At 37.2% G+C, this 20,636-nt stretch overlaps 1 protein-coding gene across 1 annotated transcript; it reads left to right on the plus strand.

The window, feature by feature from the left end:
- Positions 1-82: 82 nt before the first annotated feature.
- HINT3 (histidine triad nucleotide binding protein 3) lies at positions 83-20,588 on the plus strand. The gene is made up of 5 exons (XM_043592264.1): positions 83-449; positions 9,418-9,535; positions 13,809-13,878; positions 15,849-15,975; positions 18,332-20,588. The coding sequence occupies exons 1-5, from the start codon at positions 249-251 to the stop codon at positions 18,362-18,364; spliced, it is 549 nt and encodes a 182-aa protein (XP_043448199.1). The 5' UTR covers positions 83-248; the 3' UTR covers positions 18,365-20,588.
- Positions 20,589-20,636: the final 48 nt, after the last annotated feature.

The following is a 20,636-nucleotide window of genomic DNA, read 5'->3' on the forward strand; positions in this document are numbered from 1 at the left end:
TCTTCCCGCTAGCACCCATGTGCGTACTCGCACGCCCCCTCGTGTTTCCTGGCTTTGAGGACCATCCCTGCGTCGCCCTTTGTCTATCGTCATCCTGGATCAGCGCGTGCGCCCAACTCCTTGCCTTTCTCTGCGCCAGGCGAAGGGCGACGCCTCCAGGTAAAACTGAGGAGGTGCAGGAGGCGGACTCTGCGCAGGGCCAGTGGTGCCCGAGCCGTCATAGCTCTTGGCCACCCGGAGCAGGTGCGATGGCGGAGGATCAGAGGTGCGACAGCGTGGGGTCCGAGCCTTGCTCTGAGGCAGCGGCGACTGCGGAACCTAAGGTGTCTTCATCGAAGACCGCCGAAGTTGTCTCAAGATCGTCGAAGCCCGAGGACTACAGTAGCAAGTGCGTGTTCTGCCGGATCGCGGGGCGGCAGGAACCGGGCACCGAGCTCCTGGACTGTGAGGTGGGCTGCGAAGCGGACGGGGCGTGGGTGCGGGAGCCCCGGGTCCGAGGCCTCGCGTGGCGGACCGTGGTGCGGTCGTGTCAGGCTCCCGGGAAGGAGGGAGGCCTCGCAGGTGTGGACCGGGATTGGGGAGGCTGGGTGTCGTGGTGTTAATGACGGACTTGCTTCTTTCGGAGTGGGGACTGTCTCCAGCAGTATTCTTGCTGTGCCGAAGGGAGGACATTGTAGTGATAAAGCCGAACACTTCGGCTTCTGTCTGCTGATACCAGGTATTTGGCAGAAAATAGCATTTGTGATCTGTTTTTAATTGAGGGATTCCTCCGCCGTGTCCCCACCGCCTGCCTTTCTAGACACTGCTTTTAAATTCTGCGCAGTCTGCTACTGCTACTGAGGAGCAACCTGGTGGAAAAGAGACAATGGTAATTGGGGAAAGCTTCTTTGTGAGACTGGAATTAGGCTGGGGGCGGCTGGGAGCGGGGCAGAGGTCGAACTATTTCTTAGCCGGCGCAGATTTCCACTGCAGAGTACAGTTCCTACAGGTGTCGACATTTGGAATGTATGCAGATTTTCAGAGCACTAAGATTTTGCTCAGATGCTTGCACACAGACACCTGCTACACGTTTTCTTCTACCAGTTCTACTTGCCTTTAAAGAAGCAGCCTTTGGAGAGGATCAGCTCCAGAGATTCTGGTATCTTTTTAGTAATCATTAAAGCGTTCGTTAAAAGTGAACTGGAATCTGTTCTAAGCACCTAGTGTCGGAGATTCACTGGCGAATAGGATAAAGGATAGTCAGTGTTCAGCTCTTGTAATCTAAAGGGTGGGATGAATACGGAGGAGACAACTGATGACAGTGCTCTGTGCTTGGTGAGGTGGTTCTGCCGCTTGCAGTATTTTGCTGAGCTGTGGGTTTGGTTCGGTTTGATCCCGCCAGCCACAGCCCCAATCTAGTTTTAGACAAGGTGGTCAGTTGTGTCAACCCAGGGTTGGGTCTGGCTCTGTGGGTGTTACGGAAGGGCAGTGGAACAAACGTAAGAAATTATGGCTGGACAGAGGGCTGAAGTGATGGACCTTGACATCTGTGCTGAATGGGGGAAGGAGTGAAGACAGGCAGCAGCTGACTGGGGGGAAGGCCCAGTAGTCAGTTGTCTGCCAAGTAGGCCTCTTGAGCTGATCCATAGAGTCTGCAGGGACCACCAAGCTCTCCTCCTTCATTCACTCCTTATTTTACTAAATTTAAAATTAGGCTAGCAAGAGGTAAAGTCAGGTTCTTAACTTCACAGAATTCAGTATTTCGTAGATTCCCAGAGACTGCTTTTAAATTTTGCACACTCCAGCACCGATGTTGAGGAAAACTAGGAGATAATAGATACTAGTAGTGTAAAAAGTTTGTCTACAAATAGTTGAGGGGGGGGGGGAGTGGGATGGCCCAAACTTGTATCACAGGTTTTGTTGTTGTTGTTTTTCTTGGCCAAAGGTCAGGGTTTTTTCTTTGTGAAGAACATTTTCAGAGAAAATTATGTGAAAAGCCTGGGGAATTTTTATAGAGGAAATTAGACAAATAAACACTTTTTACTTTTATACCTTATCTAGGGGGCACACGATGAATATAGACATTAGTCCATGCAATACAGAACATAAGCAAGATGCACATGCTTGTACAATAGTGCCTCAAAAAGGTGCAGATCTTTTTACAATTGAATCTAGAATGATTTGATATATCAGAGCTCATTAAGTGTTAAAGATTTATGTTTTTAAAAAGAGAACCTAATCTTTAGCCTATGTATTTTGTATTATACCCATTATATTCCTATATTAATTCATATATGTTTATTTTTAGAAATAAATATTTAGAAACTATTGGGTTTATATAAAGTAGAGTAGATTTATAATTAAGTACAGAGGAGAACATTGATTTGGAATCATTGGAGGTACTAGCATAATGTGTGGGTCAGTCTGGGAAACCTTTCTGGCAAAAGCTAGAGAAGGTTCCTCACTCCATAAGCATCCATATAGTGTTTTCTTGTTGTATACTGAAGAGACTAAATAAATACTAGACCACACATTCTCAGTGGGGGAGATATCACTTCTGAGGGGATAAAAGTTGGTTTTGGGGTGCGGTATCTTACTCTTTTTGTATGAGGCAAAGATAAACATAGTGGACACAAACAGAAAAAGCGTAATCTGCGGTATTAAACTATCATGACAGTGGAATCAGGAAAAAAAGTCTTAAGAATGTCTTTTGAGGGGTGACAGTGAAGAAATGGTTGAGAAACACAAGGCTAGATGTTTATTTTCACCTTGCTTGAGACCACACTGAGGAAATACTAGTTTAACTTTGATGTCCTCCCCCTTCTTAAATCAAACCTCAGATGGCAGGGTACTGAAATGTTCCTTCAAATGTTATTTCTTCTTAATTTGCTTTAGATATTAGGGGTCAGTTGCAGAAATAAAAACTAGTTACTTAAAGCAGAAATGGATTTAATATAGGGAATTAGTTGCTAAAAAAGTCGTCGCAAGAGCTGAAGGAACAAGATCTAGAAAAGCCTTCAAGAATGACATCCAGAACAGCATTTGCAGAACTGGAGCCCTGAGGAGCCATTTCCTGTGCCACACTCAGGAAGGTGACTGCCATTGGAGCTGAGACTTCAGGAAGAGGTCTCTTGAGGTGTGACCCAGAGGTGAGGAAGCAGTGTGACTGCCACTGTTGAGCGGTGTCTCCAGTGAGAGCACTGTTGGCAGTTTGGGCTGGATTCTGCTTCGTTGTGCACGGCTGTTCCGCCTCTTGCAGGATGTTTTGCATTTCTGACCTCTGGACAACGAAGGCCAGTAGCACCTACGTATTTCTACTCTTCTTTGAGCAACAACACAGCGGCAGAGCTCTACTGCACCTGCTAGCTCCACACCGGTAGGCCATGGCGACAAAACAAGGGGTGTCTCCTGTGTGTCTCTTGACTCCCAGGAAACTGTTGACTAGACATTGGAATGGGAGGGGAAAGGAAGAAAAAGGAAACTGGGTAGTCCTACAGCTGACCAATTCGCCGGCTGAAACTAGCCGAAGCAACAGAAAGATGGCTTTGCTTCAGGTTAGCTCGTCAAAGCACCTAGGTCTGAAGTACATCTAATTGGCAAGAGCTGAGTTCCATCTGGGGATTTTGGCTTTTTAAAATTTCTGAAGTACTAAAGACACAGAAGTATTTGCAGTGGAGGTTGAGTACCTACCTACCCTGTTCACCGCAGTTTATCTGTTGTATGTAAGTGGATGCTTAGCCTACATTGCTTAGATTCAGTGGTATAATGAGGTCAAGAGAGACTAGCTGTTTGTCTAATCTGTGCATTCTCAAAAGTGTTAAAAATTGATGTTTTTGCCTGGGGCAGGGGCAAAAAGCTTATTATTTATATATATGAAATACAGGCATAGCATATAGGATATAAATGGATGTCCGAATGGCTGTGGTTCTAAAATATCAGAGGAGGGGAGCAATTAGAAAAAAAAAAATCTATAAAGTTTCCTTAGGGGGATGATAATGCGAAAAGGCTGAGAAACACTGTTAAAATCAAACAGTGGCCAAAATTCCAACTTAAGGTGTTTTGCAAGGACAGACTGAAAGATCATGGAAAGTCCATCTCTTATTGGAAAAGTATGTAAAAATTATAATGACATCATTAAAAATTTTTTTTTCAACATTTATTTATTTTTGGGACAGAGAGAGACAGAGCATGAACGGGGGAGGGGCAGAGAGAGAGGGAGACACAGAATCGGAAACAGGCTCCAGGCTCCGAGCCATCAGCCCAGAGCCTGACGCGGGGCTCGAACTCACGGACCGTGAGATCGGGACCTGGCTGAAGTCGGACGCTTAACCGACTGCGCCACCCAGGCGCCCCTAAAATTTTTTTTTTAAATGTTTATTTATTTTTGAGAGACAGCAAGCAGGGTAGGGGTAGAGAGAGAGTGGACAGAAGATCCAAAGTGGGCTCTGCACTGACAGCAGCAAGCCCGATGTGAGGATCAGTTTCAAGAACCGCCAGATCACGATCTGAGCTAAAGTCAGACACTCAACCACCTGAGCCACTCAAGTGCCCCCACACCATTTTCTTTTCTTTTCTTTTCTTTTCTTTTCTTTTCTTTTCTTTTCTTTTCTTTTCTTTTCTTTTTTTTTCTCTTCTCTTCTCTTCTCTTCTCTTCTCTTCTCTTCTCTTCTCTTCTCTTTTCTTTTTTCTTCTTTCTTTCTTCCGAGGATTAGAGGAGGGAGCATTGATAGCTTTATCTTTGTATTTAAGCTTCTGTCATTTATTCACATTTATTTATTAAACAGTTTTTCAGGCTTACTATGTGTTATTCACTTGAAGTTCAAGGATAAACATGGCATGTCCTATACTTGACAAGCTCACTGTGATCTGCGTTGAAAGCATAAAGGAAGGGGCGCGTGGATGGTTCAGTCGGTTGAGCATCCGACTTTGGCTCAGGTCATGATCTTGCGGTCCGTGAGTTCGAGCCCCGCATCGGGCTCTGTGTTGACAGCTCAGAGCCTGGAGCCTGCTTCCGATTCTGTGTCTCCCTCTCTCTGCCCCTCTCCCACTCATGTTCTGTCTCTCTCTCCCTGTCAAAAATAAAAAAAAACTTTAAAAAAAAATGAAAGCATAAAGGAAAACTTCTCACTGAGTGGTTGTCAGTAATGGAGAATCAAAATTCTGTTTTAGAGTTACTTGAAATATCTTTTCTTTGTGTAGTTGTGTTATCAACATGGCAAACAGGATTATTTGTTTCTGTTTTCAGTTTTTAGGGATTACCTTTTTTTTTTTCTATTTAAGTCCAAAAAGTATGTTAAATATTCATGTTTTAAAGTCAAAATTGTAAAGAAAAATACATTCGGAAAAATGTAGCATCCATTCTCTTGTCATCTTTACCCTGTTGCTCTTCCTTCACAAGAAACTAAAAAACATATTTTTGGTTGATCCTTCTTCCATTGTGAGAATATGTATGTGTATGTTTAATTTTGTATTCGTCTTTCTTACATGAGAGATGGCCTAACAATTCTCCTGCTTCTTGCTTTATTTATTTATTTTTTTAACTTAGAAGTATATTTCAGGGACTCCTGGTGGCTTAGTCGGTTGAGCTTCTGATTCATGATTTCTGCTCAGGTCACAATGCCAGGGTCATGGGATTGAGCCCTGCGTTGGGCTGCATACTGAGTGCGGAGCCTGCTTAAGATTCTCTCTCTCCTTTTGTCCCTACCCTGCGCATGCATGCTGTCTCTCTCTCTCTCTCTCTCTCTCTCTCTCTCTCTCTCTCTCTCAAAAAAAAATATTTTTCAGCAATCATTTCATAAGTATATAAAGATCCTCATTCCATTTTATAGCTATATATTACTTTATTGTATGTATTTACTATAATTTATTCAATCAGTCTCCTAGTTGAATTATGGACCCTTGGGTTATTTTCTTCTTTTTTTCTTTTGCTTGCTTGCTTGCTTGCTTGCTTGCTTTCTTTCTTTCTTTCTTTCTTTCTTTCTTTCCTTGTTTCTTTCTTTCCTTGTTTCTTTCTTTCTTTCTTTCTTTCTTTCTTTCTTTCTTTCTTTCTTTCTTTTTTTCTCTATCACAAATCATGCTGTAAAGGATAGCTTTGTACATGCATCATTTCATACGTTTTTGTCATTGTATCTTTGTAATGGGAGAAAGTTTTTCTTAAAATGAAGAGTGTAAAAGGAGCACCTGGGTGGCTCAGCTGGTTAAGCGCCTGACTCTTGATTTTATTAGCTCAGGTCATGATCTCATGGTTTGTGAGTTTGGGCCCCTCATCGGGCTCTGCAGTGACAGGGCAGAGCCTGCTTGGGATTCTCTCTCTCTCCCTCTGTCTCTGTCCCTCCCCTGCTTGTGCTGTCTCTCTCAAAAAAAAAAAAAAAAAAAAAAAAGTCTAAATAATGGCTGGTTCAGTAGGTAGCAGTGGGAGAGAGGGTAACATCAGAGGGCCAATTTCAATATTTTAGAAAGCTTGATGGAAATCTAATTCAATCATTGATTGCATAGGCTAAGTTTACTACAGGATCTTAAAAGTAACCATTTCCCCCTCCTCCCCATCCTCATCTTATGGACAAATTGCACTTAAAAACATTTTTTTTTTAATTTTTATTTAGTTTTGAGACAGGAGAGACAGAGCATGAGCAGGGGAGGGGCAGAGAGAGAGGGAGACACAGAATCCAAAGCAGGCTCCAGGCTCTGAGCTGTTAGTACAGAGCCTGATGCAGGGCTCGAAACTCACAAGCTGTGAGATCATGACCTGAGCTGAAGTTGGACACTTAACCAACTGAGTCACCCATGTGCCCCAACAAGTTACTCTTTAAAAAAAATAAAAAGATTTTATTTAAATTCCAGTTAGTTAGCATACAGTGTAATATTAATTTCAGGTATGCAATATAGTGATTCAGCACTTCCATACATCACCTGGTGCTCATCACAGCAAGTGCCCTCCTTAATCTCCATCACCTATTTAACCCATCCTCTCATCCACCTCCTCTCTGGTAACCATCGGTTTGATCTCTATAGTTAGTATGTTCCTTGGTTTGCCTCTCCCTTCCTTTTACCCCTTTACTCATTTGTTTTGTTTTTTAAATTCCACATATGAGTGAAAGGATATGGTATTTGTCTTTCTCTGACTTATTTTGCTTAGCATAATACTTTCTAGCTCTATCCACATCATTGCAAATGGCAAGATTTGGCTGAGTAATAGTCCATTATATATATAATATATATATCATACACACACACACGCCCTACGTCTTCTTTATCCATTTATCAGTCAGTGGACCGTTGGGCTGTTTCTGTAATTTGGCTATTGTAGATAATGCTGCTATAGACATTGGGGTACTCTTGCACTGTTGGTGGGAATGTAAACTGGCGCAGCCACTCTGAAAAGCAGTATGGAGTTTCCTCAAAAAGTTAAAAAGAGAAGGAACTACCCTGTGATCCTGCAATTGTACTACTAGGTATTTATCCAAAGAATACAAAAATGCTAATTCAAAGGGATACATAGACAAGTTACTCTTAAAAGCTGGATAATATTCAAGATTTTCATGTTATTGTGCCTATTCATTTTTGCAAATCTGGGTTGAAGGTACGTTAAGTGAGGACAGCAACAAAGTCAATAATTAAACATTATTAGTATTATTATTTAAATGTTTATTTTTGAAAGAGAGAGAGATTGTGAGCAGGGGTGTGTCAGAGAGAGAGGGAGACAGAGAACCCCAAGCAGGTTCCATGCTATCAGTGCAGAGCCCAACACAGGGCTCGAACTCATGAACTGTGAGGTCATGACCTGAGCCAAAATCAAGAGTCAGACGCTTAACCAACTCAGCCACCCAGGCACCCCAAACACTGTTTTAATAAAATTATGTTGTGGGCATTTTATGGAAATTTTGAGATAGGAAAGGGACACATAATACCCTGTTTTTGCTGCCTTCCATTTCAATCATGGCGCTCCTGAGGACTAAAGTAGACAAAAAAGTCTCATTTTCTGAAGTGTGGTCTTATCAAAAGTTGACTTGTCAGTCCCCTGAACCTTAGGTGATGAGCAGTATGGCTCCTGATAAGGAAGTTAATGGTATAATATGTACAATGGACTTTCACCATTGTTCTCATTGAAACCAAGATTACTGGTAAGGATATGAGGCCCTCATTAAATTGAATTTTTGATCTTGAAACAGAGAACTAATGAGCAACAGTGTATTCTGGGAATTTTTCTGAGGGAAACTTGTTGATATACTGATTTATAGTGATTTTAATTTTGACTTAAAAAAATTACTGAAATGTAGTTGACACACAATGACAATTTCAGCTGTACAAAATAATAATTCAATAATTCTATACATTACCCAGTGCTCACCATGGTAAGTGTAGTCACCATATAACATTATTATATTATTGAGTATATTCCTTATGCTGTACTTTTCATCTCCATAACTTATTTTATAACTGGAACTTTGTACCTCTTAATTTCCTTCACCTATTTTGCCCCCCCACCCCCTTTCTTCTAGCAACCACCAATTTGTTCTTAGCATAAGAACGCCCTCTGGGTGCATCCATGTTGTCAAAAATGTCCTTTTTTTATGTCTGAATGTATTGTGTGTATACATCATCTTCTTTATTCATTCATCTGTTGATGGATTCCTGGGTTGCCTGCATCTTAGCCATTGTAAATAATGCTCTACTAAACACAGAGGTGCATATATGTTTTTGAATTAGTGTTTTCATTTTCTTTTGGTAAATACACAGTAGTGGAACTGGTGGACCATATGATATTTCTGTTTTTAATGTTTTGAGGAAACTCCATGCTATTTTCCACAGTTATTGCGCTAATTTACCTTCCGATATAATGGATTGGACACTTAGTACAATATACTGGAGTTTTAGTATTTCAAAGGCTTTTTAATGTTGCAAATATAATAAAAATGTATTTATATACAGTTTATGGAAAAATGTTTAAAAAGGTAATCTCTGTAGATGCTAGATGATTTTCTTGTTATAATTGAGGAATATCTATTTTGTAAAAAAATTGTACAAGTGAAAAAGAATTTATCAATCTCGCTATGTTTCTGTAGTCAAACTTTAGAAGTACATATTAAGAGTGAAAGACCCTTAGGTAGGTAGAGATGGAGAAATATCTAATGAAAATAAAACTCTATCATTGTTGGTAATGAAGTTTTAATTAACTTCATTGATAATTTTTTTCCTGAAATTAGCTTTATATAAATCTTCTCATTTTCTGGAATAAATGAGCATGTCATGAAGGGCAGTAAGGCTTGTCTTTGTGGACTAAATGCATATTCACAAAATTGCCCAGGTGGGCTTAGTTGTAACGTAAGTACTATTTCCCTATCAGACTGAGATTTATGGTATTCAAGACATGCCAGAACAGCATTAGGAAGTTCTTAAAAAAAAAAAATCCACTAACAAACGATATGTTTTCTCCTTCAGAATGAAGACCTAGTTTGCTTCAAAGATATCAAACCAGCAGCACCTCATCATTATCTTGTGGTGCCAAAGAAGCATATTGGAAACTGCAGAGAGCTAAAGAAAGATCACATAGAACTGGGTAAGAGGACAGTAGTGTTCTTCTTAGTTATATCGTTTTCAGTTGGCATCAGTGATGGCCGTGACAGTTAAAAGAGAACAAGTCTGGCAGGTATTATGAAAAAGGAGCATTATGACTCTTCGAAATTTCCACTGTGAAAATTTTCAAATATATACAAAAATAAAGAACATAATGTAGTCTCCATATATTCATCACCCAAGCTCAACATTTATTAACTCGTGGCCAATCTTTTTCATCTGTTAACCTTCTCCCACTGGATTTGAAATTCCAGACATCATATTATTTAATCTTTAAGATCTCTAAAAGATAATGCCTCTTTATGTTTTTTTAAGTGATGGCTTTTCTCGACTCTGGAAATGGAAGATGCTATTTAAAAAATAACAAGCAAATAAGTTGTGATATGGCCTAGAAGCTCATATTGCCTGGGAGTGAGACCATATTGGTACCTCCCTTGTAAGCTTCTGGTGTAGATGAACTGACACCAAAATTTAGTTATGAGGTTTAGCAATGAATTTTTCACTTCTGAAAAGAAGATTTTGAATCTTGTCCTTATAGGATTATCCTGTATTTTCCTACTCATGATTTCTGTGAGTTACCAGTTATCATTTACTAAGACATTTCTAAGTTCACTTCATATATGTTTTGATAGCCTTTGCCAATAGGGTCTGGGATTAGTTTGGTCAGTAAATTAAGTAGCCGATAAAATAGATAAATTGGGCCAGATTATTTTGGTGTTTTTTTTGTTTGTTTTTTAATTTTTTTTAAATGTTTATTTATTTTTGAGAAAGAGAGAGAGAGAGAGAGAGAGAGAGAGAGAGAGAGAAAGCAGGGGAGGGGCAGCAGAGAGAGAAAGAGAGATACAGAATCTGAAGCAGGCTCCAGGCTCTGAGCTGTCAGCACAGAGCCTGATGTGAGGCTTGAACTCATGAACTACAAGATCATGACTTAAGCCTAAGTCAGATGCTCAACTGACTGAGTCACCAGGAGCCCCTGGGCCAGATTTTTTTTGAAGGTGAATAAGAAATATCTTTGAGGGAAAACTTTGATGTGTACTTCATTAGTGTTTAGACTACTGAATTACCCGTTTTTAAATTGTTTATTCTCCATATTGCCAAATGCCTTAGTCATCTTAAGTTCAATGAGTACATTCCATACTCATCCCAGCAGGTAAAAGCCAATATATATGCAATATTTAATATCAAGCAACAGCTACCATGCCTTAAGTATTTCCTTTTTATACTGTTTTTAAGGAGCGAAAAATATGTTTATGCTTGGTTTTCTTTTTCTAATATTTCTTCTATTTTATTGAAAGTTGTTATAATTGTTGCAAATAAAATGTTACCAATTTTGAAGCAGCATGGTAGGTGTTTGAGGTTTCATTACACTGTTCTGTCTGATTTTGTTTATATTTTAATAGTTTCATAATAAAAGTTTAAAAGTTCTTTCAGGGTGCTAGGTTGCTCAGTCTGTTAAGCATCCCACTCTGGATTTCATCTTGTGGTTTGTGAGATCGAGCTCCATGCTGGCAGTGTGGAGCCTGCTTGGGATTAGGTCCCTCCCCCTCTCTCTGGCTCTCCCCAGCTTGCTCTCTCTCTGGCTCAAAGTAAATAAACTTAAAAAAAAAAAAGATCTTGCAATTAATATTTTTATACAGTTTATAAAGTTGGGAAAATAATAAGCATATGGAAGAGTTCAATAACACTGTCACAAGCACTGTGATTATAACTGATATTTATAGAACTCCACTTAACTATAGAATACACAATTTGTTGAGACCACATGTTCACCAAGGTAGGCCATATTCTGGGCAGTAAACTAAGTCTAAATACATTTCAAATGATTGAAATCTTATAACATCTGTTCTCAGATGCAATGGAATTAAAGTAGAAAAATAATAAAATCTAGAATAGCACTAAGTATTTTTAAATTAACATACTTTTAAATAAGTTCTAAATAAATAGGTCAAAGAAAACAATATTGAATTGATTGGTAACAAAAATCCAACATATCAAGATTTGTGGAATTTGCCAAAACAATGCCTACAGGGAAATTTATAGCTGTCTGTGTTTATGTTAGAAAAATGAGGTTTAAAACCAATAACCTAAGTTTCTGCCTTAGGATGCTAGAAAGGTGAATCAGTCAAAACCAAGTATAAAGAAAGACAGAAGACGTAACAGTGAAATGTAAAGGAGACAATAGGTTTTACTCCATGTATTTTGAGTTTGATTTTAAGTGAACACATAATTATGATTGTCATGCCTTCTCAATGAATTGAGCCTTTTTTATCATTGTAAAATGTCCCTCTTGATCTCTGGGAATACTTCTTGAGTCTATTTTGTATGATATTAATTTAGCTACTTTAACTTTCTTTTTTTTTTTTTTTAATTTTTTTTTTCAACGTTTATTTATTTTTGGGACAGAGAGAGACAGAGCATGAACGGGGGAGGGGCAGAGAGAGAGAGGGAGACACAGAATCGGAAACAGGCTCCAGGCTCTGAGCCATCAGCCCAGAGCCTGACGCGGGGCTCGAACTCAAGGACCGCGAGATCGTGACCTGGCTGAAGTCGGACGCTTAACCGACTGCGCCACCCAGGCGCCCCAACTACTTTAACTTTCTTATTGTTCACATTGGGTATCTTTTTCTATACTTTCAACCAATTGGATATTAATATTTAAAGACTTGAAGATAGCAATAGACTTGGGTCTTGCTTATTTATAATTATATTTTAAATTTAATGTGAAAATCTGACTTTTAATTGTTTAGTTCATAAATGTTTAATGTAACTTGATACAGTTCAGTTTAGGTCTACTGTCTTGCCATTTGTTTTCTGTTTGTCCCATTTTTTAAAAAGTGTATTTATTTTGAAAGAGAGAGAGCATGAGCTGGGGAGGGGCAGAGAGAGAGAGAGAGAGAGAGAGAGAGAATTCCAAGCAGGCTCCACACTCAGCATGGAGCCTGCCACGGGGCTGGATCCCATGACTATGAGATCATGACCTGAGTCAAAATCAAGAGTTGAACCCTTAACCAACAGAGCCACCCAGGTGCTTTATGCCCCATTTTTTGTTATTGCTCTGTTTCTTTCCTTCCTTCTTGTGGTTGATCAGATATATATATATATTTTATAATTCCACTGTAATTTATCTCTTTCCTTTTCATGTATTCCTCTTCATATTAAAAAAAAATTATTGCTCTAGAGAAATTAAAATATAATTGTGTAATTAATATAATATATAATTATATATAATATATATAATACATATAATTATGTATATAATATATAATTAATATATAATTAATATAATAATATAATTGTGTAATTATCACAGTCTACTTAGACTTCACATTGTAGCAATTCATGAAAAATGTAACTGCAACACTTTGTGTTATTGTTGTCATATATATTACATCTACACACTTTATAATATGGTACTGTTAAAAGCATTGCTTTAAAGCAATTAAAAGAAAAAAAAAAAACATTCTTTACCCCCATGTCTAGGATCTTGGGAATATTTTAAAAGAAAACAAGATACAATCTTGCTTGAAGTAATGAGCTTTTTTGGATGATATGTTACTGTCGTCCTTCTGGCTCAAGCCTGACTTAGAGAAGAAAAATTAGCAATAATTTTATAATCCTCTTTATGATAACCATCTTCTGTAGATTCTCATTTCTTCCTCTTCTAAATACTTGACTGCACCATTCAGAAATAAAAGAGGTCTAAAGCTTGGCATTGTGCTTTGGACATTGCAGGTTACCAAATTTTTTCTCATGGGAAGCATATTTCCATCCAAAGGCCATAAAGGACCAAGATAATAAAGACAGTAAGGCAGAGAGAGTTTGGAAGCCAAAACAATTATACAAACATTTAGCTAGTCAAAGGTGGCCTGACACAAAGTGCTATCATATCTCTAATTTTGACTGAAAGACAAATTCAAAGTTTTCCCATCTGTCTTTTCTTAATTCAAGTATTTTTTTATTACTTGGTCTCCTTATGATTTGAATTAGACTTCAGTAGGATCAGATGTCCTAAGTAGTCACTTGATAGTACCCCTTAACAGCTGTTCAAAGTCAACCTATACATGATGCTTTGTGATAGGTTGAACCTTCATTTCAGTGCTGATGGGCAAACTTCTCAGTAACTTAAAACTATTAAACAGGTGGTTTAAATGTTTACCCATTTGATACAACTTTTGACTGGGACCCTAAAAATTAATATTAATTACAACTTAGTAATGTCTCCTGCTGTGTAATGTTGTTTCTTTTCTGTTTTATAGTTGAGAACATGGTAACTGTTGGAAAAAGCATTCTTGAAAGGAATAATTTCACTGACTTCAAAAATGCGAGGTATGTGTACTTGCAGATAGAAACCAATATATGCAATTGTTTTTTCTGAAATATTGTTTCTTCGTGGGAAATGAGAGCAGAGGCGGCAGAGAGCCTGGTTTAAATGCAGTTTTCCTGAGAGTGAAGCATTCATTGTTCAGTGGTAGTGTAAATTTAATAAATAAGTCTTCTTCCTGTCATGTCTCAAGATTTTCTAATGATTGCCACTCATAGTTTAGACAGACAAGTATATTTAAGCAGTGCATAGGTAAAATAGTTGAGTCTACCTTTCTTTGTTCAAGATGTGTTTTTCTATAAAATTGTGTGTAAATTGAATTTCTTTAGAAAATATTTTATATGATTTAAAAATGTATTATTATACTTGTCATGTGAAACTACTTGAGTTTTTTCTCTGCTGAACTGAACTCTGGCATTCGCCAAAGTTTGAGCAAAAAGCATGTAATAAAAATATTCAACTTGGCAATTATTTTAATTAATCTAAATAGTGGGTTTTTTCCTTTTTAAAAGACTTGTGACTTTGCCTAGTGTGACCAAAGGAGTAGCAAGGCAGGTGTAGCAGAGATCACGTCTAACATCAGAACTGGAAGTGAAAGAGATCTGAATTCTGATGTTATCTGTGCTACTTGCCGAGTACTGTGCTTGTGCTGGTTGTGCTACCTGAAGACATTTAACCTCTCCAAGATAACACCTGCTCTGCCTACCTATGGGCTCAAATAAGATGGTGTGTGAGAAAACGCTCTGAAATCTGTTAAGCACTATTCAAGAGTGATAATGACAGGGAACAGATAGTATTTGAGACCCTTTGGCCAAAAGCAGCACATTGCCTTTCCAGTCACAGGAGTGTGTACTAGAAGAATGAACGGCACCGTGAGAGTCAAGAGCCCTGAGTCTCAAGCCTGTCTTTACCACTTCCTTACTTGGGGACCTTGGGAAGTCTCCCACTTTCTGGATTTTGGCTTCCCCATCTTTGAAATGAAAGGGTTGAATGAACCCTTGAGTCGCTTCTACCTTTTAGATTAGTTGATTCTATATTATGTGAGCTCCTGTTTCATGGAGGGAAGACCCAGTCTCCTTTTCTCAGTAGTGGTGGAAGCTTTTCAATCTGTCTTGTGTATCTGACTCCACATTGTCAGCTATACTGTTGCTGTAGCATAGCCCTTCTCCCATGCCTTCCTCCTACACTCCACTCACTGGAGTTTTTTGTTTGTTTGTTTGTTTGTTTGTTTGTTTTTTAATGGAGACTCATAAATATTTGAGTAGGCAAATATTCCTAGGCTTGGATTATTCTTACAGGTATGCCTTGCTCCACTCAGAATTGCTAAGTGGACTTACAAAACTGTGAACTTACTTTTAAGAGGTAGAATCACATTTCTTAGTAGAAATTTGTTAGTAGTCCAAGGAATTCTCTTATGACTGTTTTATAAAGCAGATAAATTGTGAATAATTAGGTTATCTTCATTATTAAGAAACTTGAGTGATGATAAAATTTTTAAAATAATGGTATAATTAATCTCATTACTGAAATATTGGTTGGTAAGGAAATCACTATTAAAGGAGAAAGCACAGCATCTACTGGCTATGTCCTGGAATAAAGGAACCCTTCTACTTGAGTGTCCTGTAATTTTTTTTTTTTTTAAAGATTCATTGCAGAGCCATATCTTAGGAAAATTAAAGGTTAAAATGTTAAGGACCAAGGTGATAAAACATAATGCCAAATTAGAATTCATCAAGGTTTTACTGAGGCATAGTATGCCTTTAAGCCCTTCCTTGATGAAGAGTTTGTTACTATGAACTTCACGAAAAGAGGAGGAATTGTGAATACTTTTAAGTATAGAAAGAAGGCAGTAAAAGATACTTGAGTGGTAACCTGTTTGGGACGTCCTTAATGTTTATGTGTTTTATTGTAAAAAAAATAGTTTTAAACTATTGTAGAACTGATTTGCCAAGTATCTCTTACCTTTCTGTTTTAGAATGGGTTTCCATATGCCGCCTTTTTGTTCCATTTCCCACTTGCACCTTCATGTTCTGGCACCTGTCGATCAACTTGGCTTCTTATCAAAATTGGTTTATAAAGTGAATTCCTATTGGTTTATCACAGTAAGTGTTACTATTGTAGTAGCTGCATACAAAAGTATTTAAAATATTTGCCCTTTTTGTTGTAGACCTTCTTTTCTTGGCAACACTAGGCACTTACAGCTCTCATAGACCTGATCATCTCTTTTAACATAGTGCTCGAATGTATGCAAAATAATATTTTTAATTTGAGGGATTTTCCAGGTTATCGTATCTGTAGGAAGAGAAGCTATGGCTAAGTCTCTCCATTGCAGGCAGTGGGTATGATATAAAAGAACCATGGCATTAATAGTTTAGAATCCAGGGTCCAATCTGGATTGAAATTGTGGCTCCATTAGTTATTTGAGGTACTATGTGCAAGTCACGTAAACTTTTTAAGGCCCAAGTTCTTTATCTGTTACCTACCGATAAGGAATACTGCCTACCTGTAGAGTTGATGAGTGGATTGATAAAATAATTTGTATGTAAAGCACTTAAAACTACCTTGCAAATAGTGCTAGTAAATATTACCTGCTGCCTTTGTTATCATCAATATTATTATAGAAATGAATTTTTGTAATTTTCTAGTTTAGAAAAGGACTGCAGTAGTAGCATCACCTGTCAGATCTGAGGTGGAAGCTTTGAGCCTAAAAAAATTCTGTTTTGCTAGTGCAAAAGTAGAATAGAATTCAGCTGATTATAGGCCTGTTGCTGGACAGTCAAGCCTTAGTTGATAAGTGACTGTCCTTCCAAGGCCACTTGACTAAGTAATATACCAGTTGCTATTGTGTCCATGATGTTAAGGTGACCTGTAGTTGCCATATACAAATTATCACTGAATTACAAATTAAATAATTACTGTTAGTTAATGCATATTATTATTATAGCCATGGTACAGAAGAAATTAAAAAGCATGATTTCTAGAAACTTCATATTTCAAACTTATCCCTCTAATTAACTTGTCCAGATGATTAATTTAAACATAATTTAAGATACATATGTGTGTGTGTGTGTATGTGTGTGTGTATGTGTTCAAACTTTAAAAAGTGGATGTTTGACAGGGCAGTTGGTGTGGTCTCTTTAAAAAAATCAGTGTGGGGGCGCCTGGGTGGCTCAGTCGGTTAAGCGGCCGACTTCGGCTCAGGTCACGATCTCATGGTCCGTGGGTTCGTGCTCCGCGTCGGGCTCTGTGCTGATGGCTCAGAGCCTGGAGCCTGCTTCCGATTCTGTGCCTCCCTCTCTCTCTGGCCCTCCCCCCGTTCATGCTCTGTCTCTGTCTCAAAAATAAATAAAAAAAAACATTAAAAAAAAATTAAAAAAAAAATCAGTGTGATTAAAAAAGGAATGTTTTTCCTTATTTGTATTTTTGATTTTCTGCACTATCCATGCTTTTATAATAAGAAACTCATTAAAATATATTCTTGTAGGGTTTTTAACTATACTTCCTTACATGACTCTTTAGTTAGAAAAAAATGAATGAACATTGTAAGTTATAGGATCTGTTAATGGTTCATCCTGTGAATCTGAACTCTTCTTAAATCTGTCAGTATGTATTATGAGACTTTGAAGAAAATTAAGAGAAAGATATTAAGGTTTATTTCAAAATCTCTTATATGATGTTTCAGATATATAAGATGTTTGAGAAAAGTATTTGAAACAATAATCAGAAGACTTTGGTTTACTTTTTTTTTAGAGTGGTTTTAGGCTCACAGCAAGATTGAATGGAAAGTACAGTGAGTTCCGATATAACCTCTGCCCCCCATACTATAGACATCCTATATACCACAGTGATACATTTGTTATAACCCATGAAATTACAGTGATACATCAGTATCACCCACAGTTCGTGATTTACATTAGGGTTCATTCTTGGTAGTGTATATTTTATGGGTTTGGACAAAAGTGTAATGACATGTATCCCCCATTATAGTATAATGCAGAATAGTTTCACTGCCTTAAAAAATCCTCTGTGTAGCCACTGATCTTTTTAATGTCTCCACAGTTTTAAGCCTTTTGTAGAATGTCTTATGGCTGGAAAAATACAGTATGTAGCCTTTTCAAATTGGCTTCTTTTACTCAGTATTATGCATTTAAGATTCTTGCACATCTAGTTTACTTTTTAAAATGTCAGTATTATATTTATTTTCCCTTTCTTATTGAAGCTTTTTAACAACTATGCAATGTGGATAAAAATCTGCCTACTTACATACAATATTGAATCCTTTTACTATAGTTTATAAAACTATTATATTGAGAAAATTTTAAAGATATTTTTAGGAACAGAATATGTCATATCCACCTCTTCTGCTGTGACTTATTATAATAGGGATGCCAGTGGAATTATTTCATGTAGGCTGTAATAATTAGAATTTAAAAATATGTTATGTTTTCAAAATTACAGGCTGATTGTTTGATTGAAAAACTAAGAACATGAAAATGTCAACAGTGGAAGATTTTCCTAATCTTGGCTCAACATAAACGAATATTTTGGTCCCTTTGAAGTCTAATTACCATTGTAAGGTTTGTTGGGTTTTATGAGAGGCTATTACTGGGTAGCCTTAAATCTTTTTTGAATGTTTCTTGAGATCTGTGATACAGTTACGTGGATACTTTGTCACTAACTTCTTTGTTTTAATGGTTACATGTCTAAGGTATAAGATACTGTAGATAATATCCCATTAAAACAAGTTCTGTTAATCAGGGAGGGCTCTATTTTCTTTTTTAAAAGTTCAAATGTTTTCATTTTTCCAGTAGTCAATTATAATCATGATTTATTTATGAAGAATAAACTGATACAGAAAGTACTTTGTCGACTTTGTTGGAGCCTTTATTATTACAAAGGGGGGAAAAGTAACCATTTCTTGACAGTTCTGTAATTTTACACACGAAATTTAAAAACAAATAGTACCATACTACATAGTGAGCTCTGTTCTTGTTGCTGGAAAGAATTGTATATGTATTCCGTTTTACTCAGATTTCGGGTGCTGGTTTTCACTTCTGAAAGCCTAATGTTTTTGTAATAAATTGAAAGCTATATAATATACATAAAATAATTTCTAATGATGAATTTACAACAACAATCAACTTGGTTATCCGAGAGAAGTCGCTGTAATGGAATTTTACCTATAAGAGCATAAATGGGGAAGGAATACAAAGTGGTTATAATAATGTTATTAAAACTGGACAGAAACTGTTGTTTTATGGTTTGTTTATTGTACCAAAGGAAAAGTAGCATTCAAAAGTGGTTATGCTTAGCTTTTATCGTGAAGAAATCCTGATTAGAAAGTAGTAATAGATAAGCTTAGGTGAGAAAATTTATTTTAATAGCACAGAGTTAGCATTATTGATCTATCATTTCATGAGACCTATATCTTTAGAAATTGTGCTGATCTACACTAACAATAGTGAATGTGAATGAAGACTAGGTACTGAAAGCTTATCCTACATTGTGCCAGCATATAATAATACCATGTGCATGAATATAAATGAACACAAGGATTAAAGTTTTGATGTTAGAAACAGGCTGTGATGATTAGTTTTCTTTCTTATTTTTGGCATGATACTAAACGTAGTTTTATGTAATGAAATAATTATTATAATGTTTAGTTACAACATCTGGCCTATTTAGTTACAGCATCTGAAATAAATATTCATTTATTCATTTAGCAAACATTTGTTGAGCATTTAGCATTTACCAGACACTGCCAGGATCAGGAAATAGAGAAGTGAGAGAGGACAGTCTGTCTTCAAATGCTAATCTGAAGACAAAACCAGTGATTGTAGTGTAGTGTGTTAAGTGCTATAAAGTTCTCAGAAGAGGCTGTGGAAAGGAATACAATTTTGAGAGCAGGTTGTCAGTAGAACTGAATATTCAAGACTCAGTGTTAGGCAGGTAGACAGTGGGAGTTCAGTTAGGCCAAGAGTCCCACATGTACTTTTCTTGAGTTCTGCTTCTGTTATTATTTATTTTATAATTGAAATGAATGTTCACATTCCATTTTATTCACTGAAAGTGGAATTAGGGGTTAAAGGCTCTCAAAATTAGATTTCCAGGGTTTCCAGGACAGCTTTGTTAAGTAGCTCTCTGAGCACCTACACGGATAAGCAGTTCCAAGTTTGCAGAAATTAAATATGACCACTTTCAGAAAAGGAATTTTCTGCATGTACAACATGTTGTACTATGTGAGTTTGCAATGGTATAATTGACAGTATGATGATAACATGTAAGGTATTTAAGGAATTATCAAATGCCTTATGGACTCTTCAAAAATATGATTAGCCAACTGATTTAATTTATATATGTTTATACCCTCTCATAGTTGTTTTCCTTCTTTCTTGGAAAACCATTGATCCTCATATTCTTAGCAGCATTTGTCTTTTACTTGTAAAGATTAATAAGGTTACTACAGTTAAAATTCACTGAGCCTTTTCAGTAAAATATTTGATAACTTAGTAGCTATCCATAACATTAGCTCAGCACAAAACTAATTCATAACTTGTTTTTAAAATGTTTAAAGTACTATCTAGAGCATTATTTATGCATGTTATGATTTTACTTGTTTGTAATTGCAGAATTGTAAAATTATTAGTGACCTGTTTCAAATTGTTCTTACTTATATAAAAGAAGGCTAAATAAATATGGAAAAATACTATGTCAAGTTTTGCCTCTGGAGTTTTTAATGTATGTGGGTTTTTTTAGTGATTTT

This window comes from Prionailurus bengalensis, chromosome B2, assembly GCF_016509475.1.
Source record: "Prionailurus bengalensis isolate Pbe53 chromosome B2, Fcat_Pben_1.1_paternal_pri, whole genome shotgun sequence".
In the NCBI taxonomy this organism is placed as follows: domain Eukaryota; kingdom Metazoa; phylum Chordata; class Mammalia; order Carnivora; family Felidae; genus Prionailurus; species Prionailurus bengalensis.

Bases quoted from the DNA above. Each gene is read 5' to 3' on its own strand.
- HINT3 (XM_043592264.1), top strand. From the start codon at position 249: ATGGCGGAGGATCAGAGGTGCGACAGCGTGGGGTCCGAGCCTTGCTCT. The intron at 13,879-15,848 runs GTATGTGTACTT...TTTCTGTTTTAG, and splicing joins ACTGACTTCAAAAATGCGAG to AATGGGTTTCCATATGCCGC. The intron at 15,976-18,331 runs GTAAGTGTTACT...TCAAAATTACAG, and splicing joins ATTCCTATTGGTTTATCACA to GCTGATTGTTTGATTGAAAA.